The sequence below is a fragment of the Phoenix dactylifera genome, chromosome 1, assembly GCF_051530095.1.
Source record: "Phoenix dactylifera cultivar Ajwa chromosome 1, Ajwa_hap1_PhDact_Kaust_v1.1, whole genome shotgun sequence".
NCBI lineage: Eukaryota > Viridiplantae > Streptophyta > Magnoliopsida > Arecales > Arecaceae > Phoenix > Phoenix dactylifera.
In genome coordinates this window covers 2,240,778-2,256,336 of record NC_143190.1, presented here as the reverse complement: position 1 = coordinate 2,256,336, position 15,559 = coordinate 2,240,778, and the positions used below count along the sequence as shown (strand labels likewise).

At 37.5% G+C, this 15,559-nt stretch overlaps 1 protein-coding gene across 1 annotated transcript; it reads right to left on the bottom strand.

Annotated features, from left to right (window-relative positions):
- Positions 1–3,004: 3,004 nt before the first annotated feature.
- Positions 3,005–15,538, bottom strand: LOC103705712 (malate dehydrogenase, glyoxysomal). Its single transcript, XM_039114522.2, has 9 exons — positions 15,178–15,538; positions 14,254–14,469; positions 13,464–13,778; positions 13,180–13,269; positions 12,989–13,072; positions 4,796–4,831; positions 4,615–4,704; positions 4,403–4,497; positions 3,005–3,347 (listed from the first exon to the last, which is right to left on the bottom strand). The coding sequence occupies exons 1-9, from the start codon at positions 15,247–15,249 to the stop codon at positions 3,275–3,277; spliced, it is 1,071 nt and encodes a 356-aa protein (XP_038970450.2). The 5' UTR covers positions 15,250–15,538; the 3' UTR covers positions 3,005–3,274.
- Between the last annotated feature and the right edge of the window lie 21 nt (positions 15,539–15,559).

Genomic DNA, 15,559 nt, shown 5'->3' with positions numbered 1-15,559 from the left:
ACTTTTCACTATGCCACTTTGATCTTACTAAGGAATCCCATAGGAAATTTGATATGAAAGCAAGTTCGTTCATACTTAAGATTTTAATGCATGTTTTTTTAGCTTCCTAATCTGCTTAGACCCTGCGATGCATGAATGCTTAGCATAGCAATGTTTTTTTTCTTGAACTTGAGTTTCAATCAGTTTTAAATTTCTTTCTTTAAGTGTAATATAGTACAAGAGAAGTTATAATATGATAATTTAATTTTTATTATTACAATCATGATATTAAAATTATTATAATATTATAATAACTATAAATATCAATTAATTATTGTTACATGTAATATTATTACACATTATATAATAAAAACAAAGAGCAATAGTTGGCCATTTGTTGGCAAATATAATAAAAACAAATAGTTCACAGTTTCGAAGATTTAACTTTACATGTCGTCTGCAGGGCTACGGGCCCATTTCAACATCATACAACCAAATAGTTGCGAATACATTCGCAATTATCGATCATAGACAACCAAAACAAAAATATCAATTGCAATCATAACTCATACCATAGCAATTAGAATTGCAAACAACCAAATAACCTCTTAAAGCAAGTTAATGAAACTTACAACAAAGAAAGGTTGGCAAACAATAGTCAAAAGCCCAACAGAAGGCATCAATATCTTGTGCTCATGGTCCAACACTGATAATATTAAGGGCATGCAGGATTTACATGTTATGCTTTCATCTCCATAGGCTGACAGGCCAACCATTTCTATGTTGCCAGCCATGCTACAGAATCAGTTTATCTCAAGCTGCAAAACTCTAATGAGAGTGGAATTCAATCTCAGATCTCAATCAGCAATTAGGTGACACATTTATGAAGAAAATAACTTCATCAGGAATTTTCTATGGTTAATCTTTTTTTCTTTTTTTTTTTTGATTGAACTATCATTAAAACTATAGAGGAGGGAAATGCATGCAAGGAAAAAACAAGTTGCATAAGAAAAGTAGATCTGCCAAATTATGCACTTTATCCAGATATAAAGGTTGATGTTAAATTTTTCCTATGTACCTTTTACTATTGAATGTGATCTTGGCTCCAATATCAAGTCAGTTTCACCCCATTCTCTGCTCTGGACTCTGGAGGGGCTTTTTGCAACTCCAAGAAAGCAAGGCTTTTGCAGTATCTAACAAGAGAGAAGGCAAGCACACAGGGCCAAAAGGCCATCTAAAATCAAACACAAGTGGGAAAAGAGAGGAGACAGTGAACAACCTCCACCCTCAGCATGTCCCAACTGGAAGTGCAAAAAGTAACAACAAATGGAGAAGGGAATGTACACAAAGTGTGCCTGCAAAGAGTGGCAGGTGGAGACTGGAGGTCAGCCTCCCAGTAGCAGAAACCATCTCAGCTTTTTTGGGACTCGTGATCCCTAGAAAGAAGTATCTCCACCAATCATCCAAGATTTTCATGGAGCCCATGAAGATATCGGCATATCATTTGTTTTGTTTTTTTGTGCTCTCTCATTGTATCAGAATTCCACTGCTGGGGAGGAAACACTAGATGCTGCTTTTGATTTGATTGAGTGAAGCTTTTCTTCTTCCATGTATGCTTTGGTGGTGCAGAAGACAGATACAAGACTCATTCCTTGGCCTCATACACCGACACAGACAAAAATTCTCACTTTACGGAGCTAAAGTGGCCTCTGTACTTATCTACAAACCCCTCAACGGGTCTTTGGATGCACAAAAAAAGCAGAGCATGGACTCTCTTGCCTTCCTTTCCTCTTGGCCATTTGGAAGACTTGTTACACCATGGGTACCATCAGATTGACTACAACCAACTCTGTGCTTGGACTGCTCAAGCCATGTTTGAAATTAGTGATGAGCTAATATCAAAGCAATCAAGGAGGCCGCCTTTAGACTTTCCCATAAGAATAGAAAGCAAAGGAGAAGCCATTGCTGGAGTCCTTGGGATCCATGCATTAAGCCTATCCTTGAAGCAACACAGGCTAAAAAAGATGGGGTTTTGGCAACATGTGAGGTGTCCTCTTTCTGATCTCGATTACTAGAATTTAATGGCACCATTGCCTTGATGATATATGTTCTTCTATGACATAATCAAATGTCGGTGACAAGGTTCTGACCTGATGTGTCATATCTCATGAGGTAGACTCTTCACTTGGTGTTACCTCTGTCTTTGAGGATCGTCAAAATTAAATGAATAGGCATTCGAAGCAGTAAAGATACCATGATGATAGCATCACATCTAGTTTTCTTAGTCCACATCTCATCAACGATTGCAATCGACATAGTTGATCGTGATTCCACAATTATTAAATCAATCATCTAGCCTAAAATGTGAGTCCACAGTAAGTCAGCCGGCGCTCGATGATGATTACTTTCTTGAAGCCCTAAAGTATCTAAAGTCGAAACACTTCTCATGGAGTCATCTTCCCCTGAAATTTGGCCAGCTATGGCAATTCTATAGGTTAGAAGCTTATATAATCCCTCATTATTTGAATAGCCTTTGCCAAAAGAAAACCAACAACCAGCTCCCCTTTAAATGACATTTATCCTGACTGAAGGACTCGGAAATATCTTTCTAATGTCTCATCCTCATCCATATCGACAGCACCTTCAAGCCTAAAGCCTCCTTTTCTTTTACTTTTTAGCAGATTTTTCCTGATAATTGGTACTGCTGCTAGATCTTGAGTGTAGCAATAACAATGGACTAACTCTCATTTCTCAACATTGTCTAAAGCTAATATTTAGTTTCTTGAATTAATTCTTAGGGTTTAAAATTTCAAAATGACCATATACTCGAGCTTCAAAATTTTTACCTTCAGGTTTCAGTGGTTTAGCTCCACTTTGCAAACCGCATTAGGATCAATACCTAATCGGCTTCAAAGAATTTGAAATTCCCGTGCATGTTTTCTGCCCAAAAGCTTAAGTCTAGTCACCAAGGTGATGCCATTCCACCAGGTACTACAACAAGACAAACTTCTTGTCTCTCTTCGGATTTACACTGTACAAGCCTCTGCATTCATTTCACATCAGAGTTCACATGGAAACAGTGCACATAGTAGCAAACCTATCTCCTCTCCAAAATGTAACCTATTTTGAGTTCCTTGTGAACTTGTAAGTGATTGCTTGCACTATTATATCAAGTAGCAGCATCATGACACTAGAAAAGTTATTTCTCCACTGTGGACATGCAGGTATACATAACTTTTAGGATTTTTTTTTTTTTTTGGTAAAATAACTTTTAGGATATATTTCAACCCTTCTATCACTTCTTAATGAAACAAACACCCTTGTGGATGCTTCCTGCCAACTCTTTTTTTGCCTTCTCCAAGCCAGCCCTGTAATAACATAGGAATTTGTCAGACCATACAATAGCCCAGCATGACATGGTTCAAGTTTATTAGAAGAGAATTGATTACAATATATGGGAACTTTTATGCAAACCCCATAGCTGAGATTCTGCTAGGTAATTAGGATCACCTAGAATACCTAAAGTGGGAAATTTTCCTGCAACTTGGGTATTGTGGTGCAGTCACATTTAATAGAGGTGGCAGAGTCAGGTTCAGGTCTGGTCAAACTTGGATCAGATCAAAGAACCTTCAACCCATACCCAACCCATATATAATTGGGCCGAAAAGCATAAACCTACACCAATCCATTTATAAACCTACCCACCCGCACCAATTCGCTTGTCAATTTCAATCCTTAAGTAAATAAAAATAAAATATAACCCAAGAATTGGAAGATTTGATGTGGGCATCCAAACAAAGTGCAAAAGCATTAAGAAGAAAGAAAAATTATAAATATCAAACTCATTGTTATCTGCATCTCTTCAACTTGTTTTATTCTCTTAGCCGTTAACTATGCAGCCTTCTAGTCATCAAAGTCAATCCCGGACTAGGTCATAGCCCATCTCACAGTTACCATTATCAAGTTCTACGATGAATTTTAAAGATTTGTTCAATCCATGGCGACCATCATTTTAGAAGGGCCATACCCATAACCAACCCATTTATGACCGGGTTGGTCTTAGTTAACCCATACCCCAAACCAACTATAAATAGTCCTCACTCAAACCCATTATTTCGGGTGGGTTTGGGCAGGCTGGTGGGTCCAAATAAAGAATTGCCGCCCCTAATTATTTAAAAGGTTTCAGCACAAATCTTGGCCTAAGTTAAATATGTTGGTGGCAGTAGGCTACTATAACCAAAGGAGAGTTATTGCAGATTTCACTCATAGGCAATTCAAAGCTGCTACATACTAAACAGTAAGAATTCCTACTGTTTTGGTTGTAGAGGATCCAGTATCTCAGCCAAGACACCCTACGGATGACACAAACTACCAGAAGTTGTTGCAAACATATTGATAAAACAGTTGCAGTAAAGCTACTGACCTTTCGAACTCGTTTAATGGTCCCAGAGGGAAGATCTCCTCAACTCCATGACGACCTAACCTCACTTTTGTTGCAAAGAAGGGTAGCTCTGTTACCTATAGGAAGAAACATGATACTATTTGTCAGCAAGTCAAACAGAAAATGAAAAGAGGGATAAAAGAGACGAAAAGAAACAAAGTAAAAAAAAACAGTAAATTGGATAGGAAGAGCACCTGAGAAGCAACAAATGAGCATTCCACGATACCAGCATCACCTCGCAATCCATGCAAGCAAGCATCAGCAAATTTAGCAGCAGCATATGCCTGCATGATATATTATTGTTTCATTCCATTGCACCAAGGAGTCATGTTCAGAAAGGAATGGCAAACAAAATATGAAGCAAAGAACATCAACCATTGACAAGGTTGCAGAGCCTGCTCCTGCCTTTGCCTGCAGCAGAAAACAAATAACTCAGTTTCGCAAAGGTGTTACATTCTACAATCTATTAACATATCGATTAAATAAGATTTCGACACAGATTGAACCAAATAAGTTCTGGCCAACCAACAGTTGCTAAATGCTTAGGTCAGTACAAGGCCAGACAGGCTTAGTTAATAGTCTTTACAATTATCAGAATCAGAAATTACGTAAACAGCCTCAGGGGTATAGCTGACCAATGCTCACAGAACTTGCAAAGAAAACCCGAACTTTAAAATAGCAAGTTGATGCACTCTGAAGAGAATAATGTTCCACAGGATGGAAAAACATTGCACACAAGCCAGGTTTAGATCAACTCCTAGGCTCATGGCACCACAAGCCATCCTCAACCAACCCAAGCCCGACCAAAGGCCCCAACATGCATATGCAAATCACATATGTTACCAAAGAAATATTGCATGACTGCATTGAACTGTCTCACCCATGTGTCAACCACTAACTGCTTGAAACCATAATTGGAGACTAGAATCAAAGGGTTCCATACTACATGTTGGGCTTCAGATGAGATTTATGGACCTTACAAGCTATTTGGCAAAAGCTCAAACATTCCAATTTGGACCCAGGTCGAGACAAGCTAGGGGTGGATGAACAAAATCCAGCCTTTGAATAACCTAAATGGGATCTACACCTTCTTACTAGTCCAGTAAATCATTTTTACTGATATTCAGCTAGCATAATAAACTTGAATCCATCACTCTTTTTGTTTACGACAAGATCGCAATATAGTTGTCTAGTGTTTGCCCTATTGTACGAGTCAACTGTTCATCTGAGGCACAGTTAGCTACCTTTTATTAGATCCAAGCCTTTAACTTTAGTCATTGGCTCAGCATCTATTTTGTGATGCATCATTTTTTTAATCTATTAAAAGCTACTATTCACTACAACCTTCACTCCTTGCTTAAGATTTTCTTTCTTAACATGCAAATAAATTATTCTGATGTCATCTTTCATTATATCTTCTGGCCAATGTTTTGTAACGCACCATATCACTGTGTGTACCTCCATGTTTCATGATGGTAGTTAAGTCATTCTTGCCTCACTCGCATCACATATATAATGACTTAACCCTTGCATCAATTCTCACCAGGTGAAATTTTAGGCTCATATATTAGCAAGCAATCTTTACCCACGCTTCATGTTGCTGCTTCAGTCATTCTTATCTCACTCACATTGCATACATAATGACTTAACCCTCGTATCAATTCTCATAGCATGAAGTTTTAGGTTCACACATTAGCAAGCAATCTTTCTTACTATTAAATCCACTTCAGGACAGATTACTTTATTGTCTCACAAATTAGACATTGAACTTGGCAACCTGCGAATGAGCAGCATCTTATGCATACGGTATCACATTCTTACTCAATGATATACTAGTTCGATTATCAAGGTCTCCAAGCCACTGTGCGCAGCAACCATGATGCCTTTGTCTTCCAATTACCTTGGTCACATTATGGAACCTCAATCTTGCAGAGATTAACAAAGGACTATAACTGAAGTGGATCCTGTGTGAATTTGGTCCAGCACATTATGCGATCTGCAACTATAAAACTTTGAGGGTAACAACAATTATAAATTCATAAAATTATCTATAGGAGATTAACAAGTGGCCCTCGCTTAAAAAGGCTAGCCCATCTGAGATCCTCATCCAAAAGGACCAGTAACATAATGATTAATGCAACTTTGAGGCATTAGTTCACCATTACATATGGACCACCATGTCTCCCATGGACAACTGACCGACTTCAGTTCTCATCCTCCAACAGACCAAAATCAATATATGAAAATTAAGGATTTTGAAATTATTTTAGTTAAAATGGTGTTTCAAAATGAACTGTGTTGAAGTTTTCAGTTGCATGATATTTCAAAATTGGTCATGTCATCCAATAGTAAGAGAATTGGTTTTCGAGTGGTCATGGTTTCAAATCTGCTTGATGAGTAAATTTGCTGAGAATTAATTTAATCTTATAACTTGCTTAGTTTAACTTGGTTCTAGGCTATTCTTATTGGGATTCCAGATTGTAGGATGTTGGACGTGAACTCCACCTAAACTCCACACTGGACTCAATCCAAGTAGAGGTTCAGCACAATCAAATATGGGTGTGACCCAGCCAATCCCCACTGGCTCTCTCCTCTCTTAGTCAATTAAGAAAGGTGGTGGGAGACAAGCTAGCCCATGGGTAACAAGTAGCAGCCATCAAGTAGCCTAGGATTGAAGGGGAGATGTCAGACATAAGGGAAGGGGAGTCAGAGACACAATAGGATTAAAAACTAGGCTTTAAGACTTCCCTTTCCCTTGTTTAATTTTTATGTCAAAATTCAAATTAAAAATACAGTATATTTTTTACTCCATAAGTTTAAGACACATTATATAAATTAAATTAGCCGAGTTATTCTAAGTCATGTTAGACGTTGACAAGCCCAACTACACCTTGGTTTTAAACTGGGCCTGAAAATCTCAGCCCAATCAACTATACAAGAAATCTTTGTCCATGTCTGTCCAAAACTAGGATGGGCCTAGTCGGGAGGGTCGTGCCAATTTTGTTACTTATCTTTCGCTATGCCACTATACAAAGTCTTCCCAAATATTTGGCATGAATCTTTTTGATTAGATCCATTTGACCGAGCCCAGACATGCCTTGCTATGAAAATCCAACAATTAGGATAGGTCAATAAGCTCCTCGATAGACTACCTAGAGTGGGTGCATTTACTCCACCTCGGGTTAGGTGAGATAACCTGTTTAATTTGTTGGCACCTATAGTGGCTAAGTACACTATGATTAGGTAAGTATAACTTACTGATATAAAATGTTGATTCTAGGCCTCTTGGTAATTGGACCAATCTAATCTCAATGAATTTCTAAGTTTTGGAACCCAATTGTGTGATAAAATTGCTTTGGAAATCAGATCCAGAAGTTCATTGCAGCAGAATGCAATGGTCCTAAAGTGTTGGTTGGTGGTTGCTCTCAAGGTTCTTCAGGATCATGCACACATGAACAGGACTTGTAGGACCCCAGGGATAGAATCATGACAGTAACCCATGCAAAATAAGGGTGGATTCCTATTCTAAAGAGCATGTGGCCGCTCAAATGCTGTGATCCATATTTTGTGGTTCTTTTCAGCTTTTATACACTGCCTCTTGGACTAAAAATTTTGTGTTTGTGCAGGATGAGAGTTGGCAAGTTCCATCAATTACCAAAGGAAACACAAATAACCCCTAGAAAACAACCACAAGATCTCACCATTTTATCTCAATTTGAAGCAATCCTTTTGTTGTGTACCATGACAAAAAATTCAACCTCAATTACTTCAAACGCCTCAAACTAAGTAAAAAAATTAGACATTGTTATAAAAATCGACTGCTATGGCCACCTATAGTGGCTGCTATAGTGGTTTTGGCCTGAAATACTACTCTAGGTATCATATCAGTGGCAGTGCTATATGTATGAAGCTACTGCTATATGGTGCTTGTGTATGAAGCTACTACTATATGGGGCAAAAACCCACAATAGCGGCCACTATGCTATTATGGGTTCAAAGCAGGTGATTTATTTCACAGCGGGCTGGATTAGTTTCCAATTGAATCAGTCTAGTAATCGGCCAGTCCAAGAGGTTGATTAAAGCACAGGCTGGTCTAGTCATTTTGTTACCTTATATGATTTCAGACATCTTTCTTTTATGATTAATACTATGTAATAATAGACATCTTTATTTTATGGTTGATGTTGTGATTCTGGACATGTTTATCTTGTGAGTGATGTTATTATGTTTGATGCATCATGATATTTGTTACTAGATTTTGGACTTTTACATTATATGGAAATATATATAATATTATGATGTTCTATTGATGATGTTCTATAGTTTTTTCATGATACTTTTCTCCATGCAGTTGATGTAAAACACTGATTTTTGGTACTTATTATGGAAGAACATTGATATGTTTTTAACAACCTGCTTTGGGCTGTAGCGTCCACTATAAGAGTATACGCTATGAAACCCCTTGCCGCTACATGCCCACTATCCGCTTTTTACTACATTGAAATCAGACAATATGTCTTAACATCTATAGGACCACCTCCATTTTGTTGCCTTCTTCCTCCCTATCCTTCTTTTTCCTTGGTCATGGGATAATTTATCAGGCTTCATGTTGGAAAATGCAGGTTTTCTCTCTCACAAAGATCCTGACATAGATACATGTCCAGCCCAAGAAGATAAACCACATTAGCATGTGCATATGACCTCAACTAAACTTGCCATCTCATTAAGTCTCTATCAGAGAAAATTAACTAAAATCATATCCTTACAATAATATTTGCCTCCTTCAATATAAAGAGATGTATGGATGACTATCTAGGTACCTTAGAAGTTGACTTTAAAACTACTAAGAAACAAGGTTTGTAGGATTCTTACTATCAATGGTTGATGTGCAGTGCTACCATTGATGGACAGCTGGTGTGCAAAATATTGCCTTTTGCATTCTATCCTCATTCTTTACTTGTTCCCCTTTCAATAAAGAAAAAATGGATTCTCTGTTCGTATGTCTTTCCATGCAAAAACACTTGCCAATTTTTCCATATCTTTATTCTCCTCAATCTTCACCTTGCTATTTTTAACCCTGCTTCTGATGCCTCAGGTACGAAAGTAATCCAGATGCACAAATAGTGGCTTCCAAGGTATGCTAGAGAATGACAATTCACCTTTTCAACTTCTCTTTTAGCTACAGAGACGCCTTATATATCTACACCATCATTCAAAAGCATAATTCAGCAATAACATCATAAACAATGAATTTTTTACTGATACAAGCCCTCATGGATAGTTTGAAGAGATGTTCCATATATTTATCAAAACTTCCATCATTTCATGGAAGATACGGGCTTTTAATTGATCATCTTTGCTCTTACCATAAATAGATAGTATTTGCTGATAGTCCATGAGAAGGTATCCTCTTTGAAAGAAACTTCATCTTCTCCACATAGACAAGAAACCATTTGATATGAAATTATGATTTGTTCACATCACTTGTTAATATAGTGAAAAGAATTCCACCTTTTGATCAATGCTTGGCAAACAAATTGTTGCTAAAAAGCCATTTCAATAGAATCTAGGGGACCAAAATTGCATGCAGTGCAGAAACCTCTCCATCACTTTTTTCTCTGTAAAAATAAAAACCATGCAAGGGTTTCTTTTCTTTTTTTTTTGATAAAAACCCATGCAATGGTTTCTAGCATCATCAAAATGGACAAGGAACAAAAAAGATTTTGCAGACTACAACTTCTACAAATTATATCCAAAATTTAATTTTCACCACTCTGTCGATGTTCTTCATACTAAATAATCATTCATAATATCTTAGAACATAAAACATATTAGCTTCCATCCAGGATCAGTAAAACCACATACCTATTGTGGCCTAGAAAATCAACGGACTGCAGTGCATGGTTCAGAAATCAGTTAACTGCTGTGCATCAATATGGCTGTTTGTGTGAAGACTTAACTTTTTGGTTACTAGAAGCCCTAGTTCTTCTGATAGAAAGGAAGGTCTCCACTTTTGCCACTACCAAATTACTCTCTTGTCATACATTCTTCGCCTTCAACAGGTCAATATCTGAAAATATTTCCCAGAGACTGATGCCGTCTAAGGTTCTCAACTCAATTTGTGTCTATGTAACCTTATTGGAAACAACCTGGAAAAGATGTTCGAATTAGCAAAAGCAATGTCTCCTTGCATAATATGGATTCCAAACATTCATGATCTGTATGTGAATGAGTCGAATTACTTATCTCTCGGTCTATTAGAGAACTATCTCTCCAGGGATTGTGAAAGATGTTCCACTAGAAATATTCTTGTTATTGCTTCGACTCATATTCCCCAAAAAGTGGATCCCGCTCTAATAGCTCCGAATAAATTAAATACATGCAATATTCGCCCGCGAAACCTTTATTTATTGGATTACAATTTTGGCGCGATTCGATAGAGGTAAAAATAAGGATTCATTATATTCTACGTTATATTCTAAAATTAGAAGCATTTTTTATATTTTCTATATCTAATAATATACACGTCCAGCTATATATTTTGTATATACATCTTCCTTTGTAACAAATTAAATATGTAACAAATTAAATATCATTTGGAATCTGGGCTCTTCCATCTTCTACTTATTTTTTTCTATTTACTTATTTTTTTTTGCTTTATTCTTTATTTCATTTCGATTTTCTTTCCCTCTCTTTTCTTTATTTCATTTCGATTACCCTTGTCTCTGAGTTATTTTTTACCCGTAGGCGCGGACGAATTATAGTGATTTGTTCCAATCCGAGACATAAACAGAGACAAGGGTAATCTTTCTAAAAAATAACTCAGCGATAGATCTTGCTGCACTGAAAGCACATGTTTAACTGAAAAATTAGGCCACCGTGGTTTTTTAGATCTGAAATTAGCAGAATTTGAAGTGAAGTTCCCTCATGTCTGATTGTTTCGGATTGGCAGAAAGATCTGCAGGAGGCCTAGTCAATGATCAATTAAAGAAAACAGCAGCATTTAGAAAGAATTAGAAAGATCTCTATGCCTGAAATAGAGTTCCAAATGTACAAAAGCAGATCCCACCTTTTGAAACCTTTTATTTCCAAAAGGTTCTTCTATACTTCCTAAAAGAGACAAATGCTCCTACACTTCTCATTGGAGGTACTATACATCATCCAGTTTCCCTTTTAATATAGCTCCCAATCTCCTTTCCCTCTAAGGGCCACACATCTCTTTTATCTCCTTGATTTTTGAAGAGCATAACACTCCACTCTCCAAAGTGATTGGGGCTCTCATTTAAGAGGGCAGGCCCTTCCTTAAGTGGGTAGCCCTCACAAGTTAGAAAAGGAAAGTATAAGGCATCGTTCCATCATTGGTTAAACCATGCACTAATATGTTCCATGATACACTAATGAATTCCTAATAAGAAAATTGATCCTTTATGGAACCCCCCCCCCCCCCCCAACCAAAATTCTTTAATTCATCTCTTCTCTTTATAGTGGTCAAGCCCTATCAGTTACAAACTTTAAATAAAATCACATTACCACTCTAAAGGCCCACTCAATTGTCTGCAATACCATTTAAGCTTAAAGGCAAAGATGGACCACATGACTAAGTACTTCCATCCATATACTCTTCTAAATATCATGTCAATTTATCAGCACATCTCCCTCACTGAACTTACCCAAGATCTGCTCACCCTGATCAAGCACCATGCATCCTGAAGCATTAACATAACTTACCATATCCACACCACTGTTGTTATGCTAACATGCAAGTAGGATGAACCAGCAGACCAGGAAGAGGCTACAACATGGTACATGTGTACATAGATCAACTATGTAAGATTATATTTGAAGAGTTTGTGGATAGATTTGAACATATCAGTTAGCTTGGTTATACCGAGTACTGAGTCTAAATGGTTTAAATTAAATATATATAGCATTATGTATGAAACAAAACATCAACTCCTGTATTACCCTCCAATCTTACTACAGGTCATGCAAAAAGCCTTGAACATCCAAAAAGTGCAACCACCATCTAGCAAAGGGGAAATGTTGTGAGATAAGAGGTGATGAAACTCAAGTTTAATGGATGCGCATATTTTAAAATTCAAGGTATTGGTATTTCACAAGAATTATTTTCTACTCCTAAAGTCAATGTAGCAAGCCATATTCAAACAATGACTAATACAAACACACAGAAACTGGTAATTATTTTGATTCAAAAGCATCCATGAATCCAGCATACCATTCAAACAGTTATTTATTGTAAAGTGCAACTTTTTTGATTTCACAGTCTATAACCAGTTAGCAGTGCACAACAACCCCATAGGAATCCTAAATTTGTAAAGCTAACAAGTCTAAATTCCCATCATAAGGTCAATAAGTTTGAATGCATGAATTTCATGATGACAGCATATCATATCAAATTAGTGACAAATCAAAATCCATATTCTGCAAATTCTAAAAAATTATATAGGGTGGCAAAAAGTTTAGAATGAGAGGAAATGTTGCAAAGAAAAGGAATATAAAAAAGTTTTGACCTAATTCTTTTATGGATCATCATTATGGCATTTTTACCTCAACTACTTCTGTTCCCCCATTCTGAATGCGATCAGTCAGATATCTAATTTCTTCTGTGGTGAAGGAACATGGAGGATTAACCTACATAAAAATAATATAATTTCCATTAATTCATTTAAATAGTGAATACTCAAAAGGCATCTATTTGGGAAGAGAAATAATTATATCCAGAAGGGAGTTTGTCTCGCCTGTGAGAGGAGAGGTAATATTGTAACACCTGCATGGCCACCAACCACAGGAACATTAACCTCCCTGGGGTCAATTCCCAGTACTTCTGCCTGTTAACAGCATATATGGATAGGCTATGAATGTAAGCGGAAAAAAAAAAAATCAGATCAAATACAAAAAGCACATTGACTCATGAGAATCAGTACTCTAGAACTATGAACACTCATAAAGACCCCATAAGATGAATCTTGCGACTCTAGTAGCATATATTAGAATAGTAAGCAAGTTCTAGTTAGATACATACCACAAACGTATTGGCTCTCACTACATCAAGAGTTGTCACTCCCAAAAGACGCTTGGGATCATAGGTTCCAGCTTGCTTAAAAACCTCTGCTGCAATAGGAACAGTAGAGTTTACTGGATTGCTGATCAAATTCACAATTGCATTAGGGCAGCATTTGGCAATTCCTTCACAAAGTGTCCGCACAATTCCTGCATTGATCTTAAACAAATCATCTCTTGTCATTCCTGGCTTTCTGGGGACACCAGCCGGAATGATGACAAGGTCCATTCCTGTAAGTGCACTTTCCAGTTGGGGTTGACCCAAAAAGCCACGTACCTGGAGAATATCATGGAGAAATATATTATTATATCAAAGAATTTCAACAAGAATACTGAGAAAATGATCTCTGTGTCACCACAAATACTTTAAGATTCAATAACCAATGTCTAACAATGCCAACAATATATCATTTAAATTGGAGCAATTTTTAAAATAAATAACCACATTTTAGATGACAGTGAATACAAATGCATTTAGAGTACCATCACCCAAGAGCCCAGGCCTTATAATCACATATTGGATGTGAAATGGAGAAATATCTATCCCAGTATCAATATGATACAATATTAAGCAAGTTTGGCCCACGCAGAGGGTTATTGAGAGTTGGGAGTAGTCAACTTGAAGGAAAGATTCCTGGTTTGTGACTGAAGACAACGAAACAATAAATTGAAGTTTCATAATCTTATGCATGAAATATTAATAACATCATATGTAGAACTTGCTGATGGACAGAAAGTGTCAAGAGAATTACCACAGCGCCAGTGTCCATATGACTGATGTCTGCAGTGACACCAGGTGTGTTGACAACATCATAGAGATGCAGGACCGACACCAGAGGATTCATCTTCATCAGCAGTGCAAGAGGCTGACCTATCCCGCCAGAAGCACCCAATATTGCCACCTTAAATCCAGGTGCCCCTCCCTTAGAACGGCAATTCTCACGCCCCAGCAAGGAGGTGTCCTCCATCTTCAAAGATAGACCATAAATTATTCAATAAAACCAAAAATCTAATATCACTGTATAAATGCAACACCACTAACTCCCAAGCCTGTTCTATATTTCTATCACATGGATATTGGAAATAAACAGTTCTAATAGAAACTATAAGACAAATATGATAGCAGAATTCAGAATTTTATTGAACAGAACAGCAGAAGCTAAAAGAGGGGCAGAAGATACTGATCTTACAATATCTAAAGAATCAAATATTCAAGAAAACGTTAAAAAAAGCAGGAATTGACGAGGAAAAGCTGTACCTTTCCTCAAACCTAACCATCAAAATACTGCTCGAGGATTTAATTCTCGAACAAAGGCAGGAAATTTCACTTCCCATATTGAATAAATAGAAGAAAACCAATTTCCTCCAGTTTTCCGTTCGTAAACTCCACCAAGATTCCATCTTTTTATCATACACCTCAATAAAGATGGAAATCCAACAATTTCCAGATAAGTTAAGAAACCGAACAGCAAGAAAACGAAGCATTTACAATAACTCCTACAAAAGTCTCCATTACCCGCATCAAGATTCCGTCTTTTCATGAGGGATCACAACCCAGGTGTAATCCCATACACTCTCCCATTCCAAAACAGCGAAAACAGCAGGAAATTGGACACAGTTCAATCAAATCTTGAGACGAGAGATCGAGATAGAAGAAAGCAGGAAAGAAAGGAAACCTGGGAATCGGGTGGCTGGAGGTGAGAAGAGATCCTCGCAATACGTCGGGAAGCCTCGGCGCTGCGCTCCATTCTTTGAGGCCCGATCTCCAACGAACTAAGAGAGAGGGAGAGGAAAGGAGGCCAAGGCTGGGCTTGGCTGAAAAGGAAGCGAAAAGGCGATGGTGATGCGAGAGTGACGATATAAAGAGACAGAGTTTGGTTAGGAGAGATTGGGAAGCGTGGGGGCGAATGAATTTGGGAATACAACGCCGCTCGATCCTTATCCTTCTGCTGTGGTTATCGACTCTTGAAGGCTTCGAGGTCGCACAACCGTGGCCGTCCTTGGCGTATAATTCTGTTGAAAGAAGCTTGAGACGCCTGAGAATCGGATCGGTCATGG

Excerpts from the sequence above, each read along its gene's own strand:
- LOC103705712 (XM_039114522.2), bottom strand. The coding sequence starts at position 15,249 with ATGGAGCGCAGCGCCGAGGCTTCCCGACGTATTGCGAGGATCTCTTCT. Across the intron at positions 13,779-14,253 it reads ATATGGACACTGGCGCTGTG|GTACGTGGCTTTTTGGGTCA; the intron begins GTAATTCTCTTG and ends GATATTCTCCAG. Across the intron at positions 4,498-4,614 it reads GCTCATTTGTTGCTTCTCAG|GTAACAGAGCTACCCTTCTT; the intron begins GTGCTCTTCCTA and ends TTCTTCCTATAG.